Source organism: Syngnathoides biaculeatus, chromosome 19, assembly GCF_019802595.1.
Source record: "Syngnathoides biaculeatus isolate LvHL_M chromosome 19, ASM1980259v1, whole genome shotgun sequence".
Lineage (NCBI taxonomy): Eukaryota > Metazoa > Chordata > Actinopteri > Syngnathiformes > Syngnathidae > Syngnathoides > Syngnathoides biaculeatus.
Window position 1 is genome coordinate 17,029,798 of NC_084658.1, and position 16,802 is coordinate 17,046,599.

Sequence of the window (16,802 nt, forward strand, 5' to 3'; positions counted from 1 at the left end):
TTTGCAATCGCTGCACGTTGCTCAGTTCTCAGCTTCGCTCGCAGCGATGAACGAAATGGACCCAACGCGTACGGTACATAATAGCATCTTTATTCCACAGAAATATAAAAGAATATATTTATATCTTATTTGTCGTCACCATCCTGGAGAAAAAGAGGAAACCGTTTTGGCAGCCTCCGTTTCCTTCTCTCGTTTGTTGAGTGCCAGAAAGAAAACGTGAAAAGAGGAAGGCCACAGTGATGCGTTGCCATAGATTGTGTGCACATACACGTCGTACGGAGGAGGAAGCCAACACACACGCGCCTCGCGGTCCGCATTCCTTCTACCCTGTCGCTAACGTCGCTTCCGGCTAAAACCTGCGTCTCCGGTGAGGTCCAAAAAGTCCACGTGATTTTCAAATAAACGACAAAAATAACCACGTGGACAGCACGAGCGCAATTTTGCAATCAAGCTACAGTTTTTTTTTTTGTTTTGTGTCGTGGGTTTGGTGAGGAGCTCGCCTGTCCTGTCGCGTTTGTGCCTGCGGGGGGGCGCCCTAACCCACAGTTTCAATGGCGGTCACGTCTCCGAACAGCCAATCCCGTTTGAATTTGCCTCGACGGCTCTAAGATAACCATCAAAGTTGGAAGTTAGTCACGAGCGAGTCTCGGCCGTCAAGTTTCAAGCTAGCACCACTTATTGTGGCAAAGAGCCAAGGAGTCGAATCACGTCGAGTCGAGTCGTACTTTTTACAAAACCGGCTTCGGTCTTTACCGACGACGTCGGCAATCTCCAACACTTGCGCCTCAGGCACCGTCGGCAACACTCGGGAAACGTACCCGGCTGTGTTCCCATTTTTTTTTTTTTTTTTTTAGATCGCGCAAGACTTCTGTCTTGGAGGACGAGATTCTGGATCACTGGTGGAGCGCAGAATCTTTATGCGCGTGGTTTTGTGTGTTAACATAATCGGAGTGCACCACACACAAGACCACTCATACTGAACTTAATTTCTTTTTTTAGCTTCATGTGTGGAATCTTCAACAGCTGCAAAACCTTTTAAAAAAATAAAATCCTCCTGTGTCTACCAGGCTGAAGTCCAAAGCCAAACAAGTCCAAAAACGCAAGTCAGACTCGAGTCAAGTTGTGTGACTCGAGCCCTCCGCTTGTGTTCACCTCTGTTGCTCAGATAAAACTCACAAAAATTCCCTCATCTGAAAATTATCAGACGGTATAGTGGCGGGATTAAAAAAAAAAAATAATAATAATAATAATCTGGGCCAATTAGCATTAGCGATGCATAAATGCTAAATAAAACAAACATCAATCCTCCTCGAAGCACGTAAAAATGCGCCCGTGTCGCGCGCGCACGGCAAAGTAAAGAGGCGGGAAGGCCACGGCGTGGACGCGCGACGGCGCAAGCGAACCGACCGGCCCGCGGGGGTTCCGACGGGCCTTCGCCACTCAAGTAGTTCACGCGAGTACCTCTGAGCGACACGGCGGGAGAGAGAACGGCTGGTGAGAAATGAACAGAACAGAAAAGAGAGAAAGAGAGAGAGAGAGAGGAGAGAGAGAGAGAGAGAGAGAGAGAAGTCAACACGAGGTAAGGCGACATCATGGTGGGCTGCTAGGGGTGGGGGGGGGCTTGGGGGCACGTATAGTTTTGAGTCCACCAAGCTCGCTGCTGATGGCGATCGTCACGATCGTTTGGCACAAACGTAGTCTCGGCCCCCGGCTCATTTGGACAGGATCTTCTTGATGTGCTCCACTTCCATCTGTCCCAACAAACCCAAAAGATCCAATTTATCGGTCGACTCCTTTTCCTCAGCGCCGGTTCGCGTCGTTTTCGTCCGGCCCACCTGTAAACTGAGCCGGATCTTCTTCTCCTCGTCCAGCGTGCCGGCCAGCTGCTTCATCTCCTGCCTGTGCTGACTCTTCAGCAGCTCCACGGCGCCGCGGAGCTCTCGCAGCTGCCGCCGAAGCTCCTCCAGCGTTGGCGCCGCCGCCGCCGACGGCGACTGCCGCAGCTCCGGTGAGGGGCTGGCGCTCGCCGACGGGGAGGAAGGCGAGGCGGGCCGATGCCCGGGGCCCCCGGGCAGGTTCAGAGACGAGGGCGACTTGGCGGCGGACTGGGATTTGCTCTCGGGGGGCTGAAGGAGGAGGGCACATAGACACACGCTGGTTGGCGACCTCTACTGGGTGGAGATGGAAGGAGCCGCTCGCAAGGTGCTCATAGGAATATGAAAAATATTCCGAGAAAAGTAGAACTTCTCAGTCAACTCCTTTACTTCAGTAAAAGCACATTTCCCGCATTGCGGTATTTGGTACTCACCGAAACGACTGAAAGTCCCTTTCTTGCCGAAACCTCCGCAGGTCTGGACTGGACCGGTTCCGGGTCCTCCTTGGCTCGCTCCGGCGCCGGGCACTCCGCATCGCCGATGGTCACCGAGGACTGCGGAGAGCAGAAAATGCAAGTCGGTAAGTACAGTACATGGGTCGATTAGTAACTGTTATTACAGAGTTACTGACTGTTTATGACAGAAACTTGCAGCAAATTGCCCCAAAACGTAAAGAATTTACAAACCCCCAACGACTGTGTGTAATTGTGCATAGGTGCCACAAGATGGAGATTACTGAGAAGCAGCAACTCCATACATCAAGCGTGTACACAATTATGAACCCATGTTACATAAACCACTACAGTAACCAAAACGCACTATCAAAACTAAAACACGAGCACATACTCAAATAAATATGCAAACACACAAATCATAACTCACCTTTTCGCAAATACACACAATAATAAATGTTGGAGGAAAAAACAAAACAAACAAAAAAAAAAAACACAAAACATGGCAAAAAACAGCTGTGAATTCAACCAAGAGTCCACCAGATGGCACCAAATAGTACACCGCGGTTCCCTTTCGCAGTCTCCCCGTATCAAATATTTTTCAATCAATTTGAATGAATCATTCGTCCTCACAGCTGTGATGATCTGCGAGCGAGGCCGGCGGTCCGTGACCCTGGGCCGCGACGCCGTCGGGTGACTGAGCTTCTCCGCCGACGGGACCACCGCGTCCAGGTCCAGATCTAGCAACACACACACACACACATCCGTGGGCGTCAGACTGAGGGGAGAAACGGATCGCGGTCTTCCCGCACGGCGCTCACCGGTGGCGTGAGACCTGTCGGGACCGGATTCGGGTGTCGAAGCCCCACCGTCGGACTTGGGGCTTTCGCACCTGAGCGGCCAAACCACACACACACACACACACACAAACGTTAGGGTAGGCCGGGGTTTGGGTCGACACACGGGAGGTTCCGAGAACGGGTACTGACGCCAGGGCCGGCGGTCTCTCGGGGCGCCTCGGGGGTTGCTGGCTAGCCGAGGAGGGAGGGGGCGTCTTTGGGGGGAAAGGTTTTTTGGGGAGGACAGTCGGGAGGGAAGGCTTGACCACCTCGTCGCCTACACACACAACACACACACACACACACACACACACCTCTCTATTTGCGTGCCGACGACGGAACTTCGTCCATTTTAGTTTTGGGCGAGGAAAGAAAAAGTGCAGTTGTTAAAACGAGAAGCAGAGGACAGGAAAGACTTGAAGATCAGATGCGACCCGACGGAGGATATGAAGAAAGTTCCCTGCGCATGGGACAAAATCCGCTATGGACGGTCGGTTTTTGATACACGATCGATACGCCACCATTAAATAATAATCATGACTCGAAAGAAAATGACTGTCCTGTCCTGTCTTGTCCTGTCTCAACAAAAACTGTTTGACTTGTCTTGGGCTTGGCTGAATCTTCAAAGCGAGCAAAATGTTGCATTCGATTTGTTTCGAATTCCAGGACGACAGCTTGCTTGTATTTCACTTTGTTGCCGTCGCGAGAATTCTTGCGCTTGCGCGTTTCTGTCCTTCGGCCCGATGATTTGCTTTCGCAATGTGCTCCACCGATCGACGGATTCAAATCTTAAAAGGCTGTTCATGTAAATACAGAAGGACAAAAAAAAAGCGACAGACTGTTAAAAAAAAAAAAAAAAAAAAAGATTTAAAAGCGGGCGGGACCAGGGCGGGTACCTCGGTCCTGGTCTCTGTGCGGCAGGTGCTCGGGCCGCTCCGGGGGAACCTTCTTGACGTCCGACTTTTTCTCTAACGGTCAGAGTTTTTGGTCCCGCCGTCATTCTCTCGCCGTCCCGGAACGACAACGTGCGACCCCCGGCGAGAGGACGCCGGAGATTTTCCTTACCTGGCGCGGCGTGCTTGGTCGCCAACGCGCTGGGGGGAGGCGGCTTCTTTGGTCTCTGGAACGTACAAGGGCGATACGTGGGCAAAAGTAGCGGCACGGCGCTCTTGATCGATCAACAGATGCTCGGAATATCGTTCATTGGTCAACTTTTTAGAGTCATCTTCAGCATCTTTTGAAAAAATCAGACACCATTTCTTATTTCAACTTTAGATGCGATGCCTTTCAATTGAATCATAACTAACAAAACTCCAATGGTTTGGACTACAAATCTATCCGTCATGTCATATGTACTGTACCTTGACAATGCGATCTTAATCCTCTCTCATTTAATGGTTTTTTTGACAAGATTTTTATCAGCAATTACAAATTTTCATGGGCGCCGCCATTTTGGCGAGTCACGTGACCGACGTGCGCAGATGTGTGACGTAATGCGCGCGGCAACAAAGGCTCGCTGACAATGGGAAACAATTGTGGCCAGCGCACATTTATCCTCATCAGATGAATCGGTTCATCGGGAAGACAGAGGTATACGTCCGTACGGATCAAACTTGTGGCCCGGCTCTCGGCCCCACCGTTAGCCCATCGGAGCTCGCTCGGCGCCAAAGCTTGCTCGCCAGAGCTCGCTCGCCGCCGGCCGCTCGCCGGAGCTCACTCGGCGCCGGAGCTCGCTTGCTGCCGGTCGTGCCCCAGACCTCACTCGCTACCGGTCGCTCGCTCGCTGCCGGTCGCTCGCCAGACCTCACTCGCTGCCGGTCGCTCGCCGGAGATCGCTCGGCGCCGGAGCTCGCTCGCTGCCGGTCGTGCCCCAGACCTCACTCGCTACCGGTCGCTCGCTCGCTGCCGGTCGCTCGCCAGACCTCACTCGCTACCGGTCGCTCGCTCGCTGCCGGTCGCTCGCCAGACCTCACTCGCTACCGGTCGCTCGCTCGCTGCCGGTCGCTCGCCAGACCTCACTCGCTGCCGGTCGCTCGCCAGACCTCACTCGCTGCCGGTCGCTCGCCGGAGATCGCTCGGCGCCGGAGCTCGCTTGCTGCCGGTCGCTCACCAGACCTCACTCGCTACCGGTCGCTCGCTCGCTGCCGGTTGCTCGCCAGAGCTCACTCGGCGCCGGAGCTCGCTCGCCGCCGGTCGCTCGCCTGCCACCGGAGCTCGCTCGCGCCCGGTCGCTCACCAGAGCTCGCTCTTCAGACTCTGCGTTATTCCCGTCCGAAGAACCAGCCGAATATTCAGCATTATTGACAGCCACAGGTTCAAATCCGATGAGGATAAATCCGAGAAATCAGAAGTGGCCACAATTGTTTCCCAACGTAAGCGAGCCTTTGTTGCCGCGCGCATTACGTCACATCCGTGCCAAATTGAAAATTTGTAAAATCTTCTAAAAAAAAAAACCAAACAAACATTAAATGAAAGAGGATTAACATCACATTGTCAAGGTACAGTACACATGACATGACGTATCGGATTGCATTGTGAATCCAAATCACCGGAATGCCCCTTTAAGATCTTTTTTCTTTTTTCATTTTCCTGTCACTAAGTCCAGTTTTGGAACGGGTCGCGGTCTACCTCTTTCTCGGCTTCCAGCAGCTTGACGAAGTTGTCCGGGAAGACGCCCTGCCTGCCGCCGACCTCGCCCATCCACCAGCCCGTGTCGGCGCACTCCTGCGCGGTTAAACAAAACGCCGGGAGGCGGGGTTGAGGCCCGCTCGAAAAACCGACCGCGTGGAAGAAAAAAAAAAAAAAATCACCTTGGTGATGATGGCGATGATTTCGCCCTCTTTGATGGTCAGCTCATCCTCGTTCTGAGCCTCGTAAGGAAAGAGGACTTTGCACAGCTCCCGTCCTGGAAGCACATTTCAAAGAAAGCTTGCTAGAGAAACGGGACGGGCGGGCGGGCGGGCGGGCGAGCTCGGGTCGACCTTTTCCTCTGCCGTCGGGGTCGCTCTTCATGTTGTCGGGCGCCGCCGGGTTCGCCGCCGCCGCCGTCTTCCACTCGGCGACCTGCAGGACGTGAACGTTAACACGTGTGGCGAAAGGCGGGCGCCTAGTCTGGAATTCCGATGGCGAATCGCGAGCAGCGAAATGCGACAAAAAATCAACACGAGCTGACGGGTGCGACGTTGTTGGTGTGCCCCCCCCCCCCCCAACCCCCCACCTCCTCAGAGTTTTGCGGAAGCCTTGGGTGGGTGGGGGGGGGTGCTTCTTCCACAGGAAAACTCACAGGGCCGTGTTTGTCCACAACACACACACACACACACCCTGCTCTGTTCACAGACCCCCCCCCCCCCCCGTCCATGTCCAGTCCTTGCGCTCGGTTACCGCCCACCGCTGGCATTTAGCATCTTCACTCATCCAGAAGTTGCCGTTTGCACTTGGGGTGACTCAGCATAACCGAACCCCCCCCCCCCCCCCCACGCCTTCCCCTCTCCCAACAAATAGCGGGATCGAACCTGCGCAACTCCACTTGGGGACGTGCGCGGGCCAAACTGCTCATTAGGAAGCACCGACAGATTTTACTGTACTTTTATTTGATTTTATTTTGCAGTAGTTAGCTCGACCAGCTCAAGGATGAAACTCATATTTATATCCGTCGTATGTACGCAGTACTTGTAGTATTTGCTCAGTGGCGACAAATTGTGACCTAAATTTTGGGAAAATGCATTCGAAATTGGGGGAAAAAAATGTTCAATTATTTCTGTCTTTATTCTTAAATTAATGACAATTATTAAAAGTAGAGTAGTACTTTGTCTTACTCTGTCACAACGCTCTTAACGACTTAATACATCAAAATTATTTTGATATGTTTGTAAAGGAAGCAAGCAAAGTATATAAAACGTAATTTGTAGAAACCTTGTTTAAAAAAAAAAAAAAAAAAAATGATAATTTACTTCCATCTGCATTTGCTCAATTTTTTTTTTTTTTTTTAATTTTGAATTCAATTCAAGATTAAAGTGTCAAAATGGACGAGCGCTTCCAAGGAAGCAAGATGACAGGAGAGCAAGAGAAAAGATGAGCGAGATCCTGATCCTACCTCGCTCTCGGCCGGCTAACGCAAAATCGGGACAGACAGACGACGCTTTGCTACATCGGCGGCGGCGGCGGCGGCGGAACACCCAACGTCCGTGCCGTCCGTTTGTGTGTACTTCAGTGTGTTAGCGTCAGGTTTTTTTTTTCCACCCTTTTCCTCTCCTCCTCCTCCTCCCCCTCTCTCGCTTCTGCTTTGCTCGCGCCGTGTGCGGACATGAAAGCGCTTCCTGTGCAGCCAAACGGACGCAGGAAGAGGAGGAGCCTGCGCCAGACTTCCTTCCCTCAAAACAAAAACGATGACAGAATCAATTTGGGAGTCATGGGACACAATCGGTAGCGCCCCGCCCACCCCACCACAACCTCCCACTTTTTTTTTTTTAAAGAGTAGTTATCGAGACCAGCGGCAAGTGGCACAACTTTTGCTAACAACCCAGGCTAAACGCAGCCCCCCCCCCAGCACACAAAGTTTTGTCACTGAGATTCAAGCAACGAATCACTTCAACATAGTTCCTTCGCGGCAACGGCGCTTTGGCGCCATCTAGTGGCACGTGAGTGAAGCCTGGAACTGCTGCACTTCAAACGCCGGCGTTTGGAGTCACCTTGTCGCCGTCCGAGTCGCCGTCGGCGGAGCACGGCCGCAGCCTGATGGGCTGATCTTTGAAGATGTCGCCGAAGCCGAAGCCCTTCACCTGCAAATTTCCACACAAAAAGCGCCGCCTTCAGCTTTTGCCGTGCGCCTGACGGTATTTTGGTAACGTTTGAACACATTTTGGGAGTCGATTCGCTTAATTTTTAGGCAAACGTTGTGCTTTGCCGCCATCTTGTGGCATCTGTAAGTGTAAAAACTGCGGCTGTGATACTCAAGTGACCTTTTTGGGCTGGATTTCCCCGGAACCCGCGTCGGCCCGACAGTCCCCTCCGTCGCTTTCGCTCACCGGGCTGTTCTTACCTAGACACCAAAAGTCGTAAATCGTCAAACCGGGCGGCATCCTCGCCCTCGCGATCGGGCGTGACTCAACTGTTGCGGCCGCCGCGGTGCTCCTCCTGCGAGGCGGGCGTGTCGGCGGAGGGCCCGTCGGCTTCCAGGAGGATCTCTTTGGTGAAGTTGGAGGGGAACATCCCGCTTTTGCCGTTCAGGACGCCCTCCCACCATCCCTCCTCCACCTGCACCTCCACCACAAACGATAAGCAGACACGTTGGAATCAGCGCGGCGCCCTCTCGTGGGCATCATTTGTAACAGCAAACAACCCTCTCGGATGGTCCGCTGATCCAAACAAGTTCTCGACCGTCAACTTTTTTTCAAGCCGGATGAACGCTAAAAGCGAGCGTTGTCGTCTGACCTCCGCTAAGATTTCGATGATGTCGCCGATTTTCAGTTCCAGTTCGTCTTCGTGCTGGGGGACGTAGCTGAAGGCCGCTTTGCACCGACGCTTACGGATTTGCTCCCCTGAAATGGAGCAGACGGCAAAAAAAAAAAAAAAAAAAGTGGAACATTTTGCGCTGGGCTTTAAAACTTCCGGACACAAAAAAAAAAAAAAGCACACCAAATCTTTGGTCCGTCAGGAGATCCGGGAATTAACTCTGTTCGGCGTCTTTCGGGTACTTTCTTTTCAAACTGCTCACATTATGTCATGTTGGATATTTGTGTGTGTGTGTTATAAACTTAGTGTATGTATTATAAACTCTGAAACGTAAATGTGACATGGAAGCATCTGATTGGCCGACATGTCTTTGGACCGGCTGACCAAATTTGGACAGCGCCTTAAAGGCTGCGTTCTGCGGTTCTCTTTCCGTCCACCAGGGGTCGCCTTTCTCATGACAAAAGTGTTGGACGTGAAACAATTCAATGAATCTTGGGAATTTTCCCATGTTCCAAAAACATGCGCGTGCATATTAACTTTATAGGCTCCTAACGTTTTTTTTAATCGAACTTTATTCTCATAAAATTGCAACTTTGTTAGGAAAAAACAAAATCTTCACCTGAAAATATATTTGATTCTAAAAAAAGTGCAACTGATTCTCGTTAAAATATATTCTTGTGATATTAGAATTTAAAAACAATAGATGTTATTCTCATAGTGCTACGCCTTTGATTTTATTTTTTTTTTTCTGCACAAATATAGTATACAACTTTTATTTTGTAATATAAATATGTAAAAATTCACCACTTTTATCTGGACTGTTATTTTGGCAAACGTGTTGGGCGCCTTTGCCGCGCGAGTCACCTTTCTTGGCCGCCCCGGCGGCGCCGGGCTCGGACACGGGACTGGCCCGACCGTTGGACAGGTCCGCTTTGACGGCGGCGCCGGCTTGTCCGCCGTCTCGCTTGCCCTCTTTCTTGATCTCCTGCAAGGAAGACAAACAAATTCTGAAAAACATTTATTTTCGCCCCAAACTCAGAACATTACGACTTGGACCTCGAAAGTTAATCTCGGCATCCCCCCCCCCCCCCGTTTTTTCTGATGATCCTTCCAGTTTCATTCATTCCATTTTTCCTTACTTTCATTTTACCTCGATGATGCTTTTCTCTCCAACGTTTTACTTTTATAGTTCAGAAATTCTGGTGTTTTGTTTAGCACGACGCGCCTCCCCATCGTGCGCAAACGCAAACGTCGTGAAACTTCCTCCTCGCCGGAGGAGGAGAAAGCGCGACAACAAATATGGTGGAGGGGGGGGGGGGGCGCTCACGTGTCCGCCGCCGGTTTCGTAAGCCCGGCCCGCGGCTGACGCGGCCCCGCCGGGCCTGACTCGCCCACGCGTGAACGCGCGCGCACGTACGACGACCCGGTGGGGCACGGAAGCCTTCGCGAGCCACCAGATCCAAAAATACCGAGCCGTTTCCTGGACGACGGCACCGGCGCTAAACGTCGGTGCTGGATCCACACCGGATGGTGACAAACAAACACAACTCGCATTATTCCTCTCCAGCCACCGCACGATTACCCCAAATGATTATTACTTTTGGAAAGAAAAATAACATCCGCGCACAGCAGATGCTTACGGACACTTTGACTCCTGAACGTGGCTCGCCGTGGCCGCATTTTCACAAAGTCAACACGAGCGGCGGTCAGGCGGGAAAGTGCAACATCGATTGCCTCCGCGTGCCTGCACGCACACACTCGCGAGCCCACGCAAAAAACCCGCGGCGGCCATTTGCGAGGCTCCGGCTTCCTCTTCCTTTACGAGAGCCGAGGGACGCGTGTGACGGATTTACGGATTGAATCGGGGGGTACGCAATGCATCTGTCCGGGATTAGGACTGCCGAGAGGTTAACGACTGTCGGCGGACGACTTAAAGGAAATGCAGATGAAATGAGGAAGACGACACGATTCGTCATATCTGAACAGGAAACACCTGCATGAATCGTGCGTGTGTGCGCCGGCAGGTCAAAGTCGCCGTTTTAACTGCGACTTTGACTCAGAATCACACTTTGAATTTCTTGCTAGCTTTTAGCGTGTTCATAAACTCTTTCTTCCGTTTTGCGTTTGCGGCCCCCGGGAGGAAAACACAAGTCCGGTTCAGGGTGGAGCGCTCACGTCGCGTCGCATCATGTGAGTCCGCTTAGCTGGCACATGGTCGGCGGTCACATGATGACGTGCGCTAACCCGGCGCCGACCTAGCTTGCATTGACTGCGGACCCGCTTTGACTGGAAGTGCGATCGAAAATCTCCCCAACCCGTCTACTCACTTTTGTTGCCAATAGCTAGTCACTCACATTTGGAAGGGTTACGGGTGTGGTCAGTCATGCCCGCAGATATAAAGTTGCGAGTGTGTGTTGTTTGCAATTATGAGTGTACGACTTTAACAGTGGAGGGGGGGCGCTGTTATGTAAACGAGGAAACAGAAGTCGGCTGAGCAGTGCTTCCGTGTAACAAAAAAAAACAAAAACACATCAGTTGTGGTTCACTGCGCCGGATCGGTTTTCATGTGCGGTGAGAGTGTGTGCGACGAGTGCGCAATTGCGCAGCTTCGAGGGAACGTTGGTCAAGACTACACAAAATAAGCGACGTCTTTCAATATCTATGTACAGTGATGCCTCGGTTCTCAACCACAATCCGTTCCAGAAAACGGTTCGAGAAGTGATTTGTTCGAAAACCGAATCAATGTTTCCCAATACAATGAATGGAAAAGAAAACAATGCGTTTCAAGCCTATTTTTTATTTTATTTTTTAGCTTTTCCTGATAATAAACTGCATAGTAGAAATACATGTAAAGTTGAAATACTTTATATAATAAAATACTTTCAGAAATATATTTATATTTTGCTTGAAATGTATGCTTTAGTAGTGGAGTACGCCAGGCTGGGAGTGCATCGGCGTATCTGGAGCGACTCGGCCCGCACCCTTGTAAACTTTTTTTCATCAACAGAAGTGCAGAATATCTTTAAACAAGCAACTTGGCTCCTTTGGATAATACGGTCGTCCTCGATCAGAACAAAAACGACAGTGACTACCAGGACACGTCTGTGTACAGAGGCTGCGTTATATACACAATAAGAAAAGTGCGCTGGTTGCCCCGCGTGCGTTAGGTCATTTCCTGTTTTTTTGGGGGGGGACGGTCAAATTGACAATAACAAAACGCGTCGTGGGTGGGTCAGCTGCTTGCGCCGCTCGCATTATGCTATTTCCGGGTTTGGTTGGGGGCGTTCGAGTACCAATTTTCGTTTGAAAACAGAAGCAGAAGAAAAAAAATTGAGAAATTCTTGTTCGAAAAAACCGATTTGTTTGAAAACGGGGACGTTCGAGAATCGAGGCTTCACCGTATTTCTACTCGTAAACCAATTTTACGCATGTGATTTTTTTTTTGCGCTCGACTGTGCAAATTTGCGAGTGCGATGGCGCTCGGGCGCATACGTGCCCGTCAAATCACGGTGACTGCAATAGACATTAACGGACATTGTAGCAAAGTGTAATTTCTTCATGATTATGCCGTTAAAAGATATGATAAGATATGCAATATTTATAAAAATATTTATATAGACATTGGTAGATCGCTTGCTAATCTAACGACTTCCAGCTAACTGTACGATTAAATAGCCAGAAAAGGAAGCGCAGACAACTCGTTAGCATGATGACGAAGCTTGTTTTACATAGATAAATGGGCTGACAAGCTAACTAGCTATTAAAAATTTACATATGTGGATGTTATACACAGCATAACCTGCGTGTAACTGGCTGAAGAGGATAGACAAACAGATTACGAAGCTAGACAACTTGCTAGCTAGAACCGAAGAGGACTCCTGCGCAGTCGACTAAATGTGGCCGTCTGATCTTTTTCTCTTTTCCGGCACGTCAACGATAATACCGTTTAGGATCGCGTCCCGAGTTAACGGCCGTTGCGTCGCTTCCTGCGGTTTGCCGACTGTGGACGTCCTCGCCCTCTCGCTAAAGGCGCGTGCTCGACGGCCGAATGCCGCACATTCCCGCGAGCGCAGTTTTGTGACACGCCAGTGCGGTATTAGCGAGCGCGCCACATGCACACACGGCCATTGTCCTGCGCTGCGACAGCGGGTCAGCACAAATCAAGCACATGACGGGACCGCAACGCTGTCGAAATGCGTTACCGCGCCGCCGTCCACTTCCTGCCAACACGCACACACACGCTGTCTTCACTCTTTTCACCTCACACACATCAGCGCCAAGATCGGGCAGGCCTGGCAAGCGGAGCCAAAAGAACAACTCGTCAAAGTAAAAGTTCCGGCTTACAAAAGTACTGATATTTGTGTTCAAATACGGCCACTCCAGTAAAATGTTCTCCGATAACGAACTTAAGTCGCTTGAGCAAAGTATTTGTTCTTTGTCGGTTGGCACCACCGCGATCCGGCGCGTACTCACCCGCACAAAGTTGTCGGGGAAGAGCCCCCGGCGGCCCCCCAGCTCGCCCTCCCACCATCCTCCGTCGTCTCGCCGGATGTTCACGATGACGTCGCCCACGTTCAGGCTCAACTCGTCGTCCTGCTGGGCCTCATAGTCGAACTCCACCACGGCCTCCACTGAGGCAAAACGAGAGTGAGAGTGTTGGCGTGCCGTAGCCAAAAGGTCAAACGTGGCGTTGTTCCGCTTCTAACTCTCCGCTGCTCTTTTGGGGATGTCGAGCAAACCGTAATCACGAAGACAAACGAGGACGGGCTTTCCACATAAAACACGGAGGCTTTTATGGGCCCGCAGCACCGCCGGGGCCACTAAATGTATCCGGTTTCGTGTTTAGTAAAGTTTCTGCGGATCAAAACGACAGCAGAAAGCTAAAGTGCTCTCTGCCAAATCGATCAGTTCTTCATCTTACTCGCTAAAAATGGAAGGGAAAGTTTAAAGAATTTCTTCTGGGACAAAATGGAAGGAGATCCTACAAAAAACAGGACACGTTACAACTGCATCTCGTGAGATTTGACGGCGAAGTTTAGCTTGTTTGCCAGCAAGCTAACCAGACGAGAAAGATGGCTACCTTGAGAAGCTAAGTTTCTCTGTACACAATGGATATGCTAACCAGCTCGGAGCGAGCTGAGGTTCGTGGAGAAATAGCTGTTATCGGTAACTAGCTAGATGAATCGAGCAACTAATTAGGTTGGTAAGCTAGCAACTAGCTTGAGTTAAGTAGCTTAATAACATGCCTAGAAAACTTCCTCAATTGTGTTTGGATGGACGATTGGGCAAACTGCAGTTTATCAACAAATGAATATACAAACAGACAAGACAAGATGGCAGCTGGACTCACTACCCTGAAACTAGCTAAAGTGAACAGACACACAGACATTGGGAACTAGTTCACTAAGCTAACTAGCTTTAGAGATACAGTAGACAGATGAGGAAAATTAAGTTGGTGAGTTTACTAGCTTGTGCTTGTTAAGTAGATAGATAGATAGATAGATAGATAGATAGATAGATAGATAGATAGATAGATAGATAGATAGATAGATAGATAGATAGATAGATAGATAGATAGATAGATAGATAGATAGATAGATAGATAGAAGATAGATAGATAGATAGATAACCACACAAATCGGTGCTGGGGGTTTGATTTTTATTGTTTTTGGTTTTTTTGGGGCGGGTAGATGCAGTAACCACGGAAACAAGCGTTTATGCGGGTGAGTATGACTCACCCACACACGGACCCCCCCCCCCCCCACTCAAATCGACGCCTTTACGCGTGCAGCATATGGATGAGGACGGGAATTTAAAAAAATAAAAAAAGGCACCATTTGATCGAATTATTTGAAGTCCACCAAATGGCTTCAAAATGCAAATTCGGGGAAGGAACTTCTGACTTCTGTCGGCGTGGGTGTAAAAAAAAAAAAAAAAAAAAAGGGCGCGAGGAACAAGCAACACGTAAGGCGAGGCCGACCGCCGTCTGCCGTGGCGGACTTACGCTCACCGGGTTTTACAAAGGTGGTTATAGACAGGCTGGTTTCGCCGTTATTGACAGAATTACTAGAACAGAAATCACTGAAGCGTCTTTCTGATGCTAACGTTTAAAAGGCGCGAAAAAAATGAGACAAAGAGGTGGCGATGACAACATTCAAAAGCTGCGGCAGTTAAAACAAAACCAAAGTCCCACCGGAGCCGCGTGGAAGCAGACTTGGGCCCGACGAGCGCCGCCGCGTCCCGCGAGCAGCAGCTGCCATCCGCGTTGTCGGCGTTCCTCGGAATCGTACCCGCTCCCACCGCGTGAAGTAGGAACGCATCCGATCTTATATTTTCAGAGCCATGTGCACTCCCTCGCTCGGTCGGATTGTATGCGTCCGAAAGCTAGCTCGTACGCTGCCACCCCCGCAAAACTTGACGTAGGCCCAGCAAAAAAAAACTTTGAGAAACTCTTCAAAGCCACAATTTATAAAAACCTTCGATGAAAGTCTACCAAGTCGTCGCGAGGCTGACTGAGCTCGTCTTCCGTTTTGAGTGTTGACGTTAAAAGCGCTAACGCTAACAGATACGATCAGCGGCCATCGCCCTGAAAAAAGCTGTCGTGCGCATGCCAGACCAGTAGACGGCGACGTCACGTTATAAAGAAACCACACCACAAAATGGCTGCTTGATTACATGAAATAAAAAGGTCCCTTATTGCAAATTGACATTCTCCAAATATTACCATTAAAACAAACCAAAGTTAAAATGACAAAAATCCACAAGCAACTTACACCCATCCCATAAGACTTGGGGTAGTCCATTCAAGATGGCGGCCAATCACAAGGCTATCAGCAGGACTGAATGAAACTCCTCCCCTCAGTTCAACATAGTTCAGACAGCAGTACTTTCACATCAGACATGCTTTGGACTCAGCATAAAAACAGCAAATCGTGCAGGGCGCGTTCCAAAAAACGGATGCACAAATAGGCCCATTTTTAAACGCCTCATTGAGGATAAGCGGGGCTCGCCCCCGAACAGTTTTTGCGTAGGTTTTGTTTACGCCGCATGGCGGAGGACAAGCAACATGTCGCGTCGGAGGGAACGCGCGTTATCGATGAAATAATCGGCCATCGGGCGATCGATGACGCGGCCATTAGCCACGCGCTGCGCCCCGGGGGCGCGCCTAATGAGAAATGTCACAGTCAGCACACACGCGCACGCGCGCACCCGTGAGCGTGAATGCAAACGTGTCAACATCTGCAACTCATCATCTCACGGAGACCCTCACGCGCATTCGCGGTCACGCAGAGAGAAGACGACATAGTACACGCGCGCACACACACACACACGGCGGGGGGGGGGGGGCTGTTAAGGTGGCCAGGGAGCCCCCCCCCCCCAGGCTATGGACCTGGGCTTTCCGCCCCTGCTCATCCTGATGCGCGGGGAGATCTTCTAGAAATGGAGCGGACGAGGAGGGCGGATTCGGTTAGGGACAAGGGGGGGGGGGTAGGGGGGCAGGGGGGGGAGACATCCTAACGGAGCGAGGAAAATGGTGCACCTCACCCATTTATGTCTCCTCGGTGCTCCTCGGGCTTGCTTCGGTACCGTACGAGGCGGTCGCTTGAGATATCGAGCGGCTTTGTTGAGCCACGCAGCCTCCTCCTCCTCCTCCTCCTCCTCCTCCGCACTACCAGAGATCCGCTAGTGCGGGAGGAGCGTCACATGAAACCATATTCCTTCCTCTTTTTCTTTTTTTTTTTTTTTTTTTTTTTTTTTTTTGCTCCTACCCTCCACACCGACGCGCCGCAGAGGAGCCAGAAAGCTGGCCGTCATGGTGCCTTCGCGTGCCCTCGGAAAAGACGCGGCGACGGCTGAAAGTGAACGCACCGCCGCCACGCGCGCACGCAACAGAGGGAAACGCGCCGACGTCACAAAATCGCGTGATTTTCACCGACGCCGTCATACTGCCGGTCAGATCAAAGCGTTGTCGAAAGTTGATCCCGTTGAGACGGAACGAAAATATGTCTGATAGCGCGACGCGCTTTTTTTTTTAAACGTTAAGAAAGTGATAATAAACGATTATTGACGCTCGGCATAGAGGATCCATTTTTTTTAATGTTATTTTCGACAATCAGAAATTTGTTAATTGGCTTACGTGTGTTGGACAAGTGGATGTACACAAGAAGTCGTCGAGAAAGCATTTC

The 16,802-nt window shown here is 50.7% G+C and overlaps 1 protein-coding gene across 4 annotated transcripts; it reads right to left on the bottom strand.

Annotated features, from left to right (window-relative positions):
• Positions 1-69: 69 nt before the first annotated feature.
• Positions 70-16,362, bottom strand: sh3kbp1 (SH3-domain kinase binding protein 1). 4 transcript variants are annotated; one of them, XM_061805588.1, is made up of 18 exons: positions 16,162-16,362; positions 13,090-13,247; positions 9,481-9,601; positions 8,596-8,702; positions 8,274-8,418; positions 8,124-8,203; positions 7,854-7,943; positions 6,147-6,228; positions 5,976-6,070; positions 5,794-5,889; positions 4,231-4,285; positions 4,062-4,133; positions 3,316-3,442; positions 3,148-3,218; positions 2,960-3,066; positions 2,309-2,428; positions 1,836-2,126; positions 70-1,751 (listed from the first exon to the last, which is right to left on the bottom strand). In XM_061805588.1, exons 1-18 carry the CDS (start codon positions 16,163-16,165, stop codon positions 1,713-1,715), a joined length of 1,860 nt encoding a protein of 619 aa, XP_061661572.1. In that variant the 5' UTR covers positions 16,166-16,362; the 3' UTR covers positions 70-1,712. The 4 variants fall into 4 exon arrangements, with proteins under 4 accessions (XP_061661572.1, XP_061661571.1, XP_061661574.1 ...); XM_061805587.1 differs by lacking the exon at positions 16,162-16,362 and adding an exon at positions 14,810-15,269; XM_061805590.1 differs by lacking the exon at positions 13,090-13,247 and having other exon boundaries at positions 16,162-16,294.
• Positions 16,363-16,802: the final 440 nt, after the last annotated feature.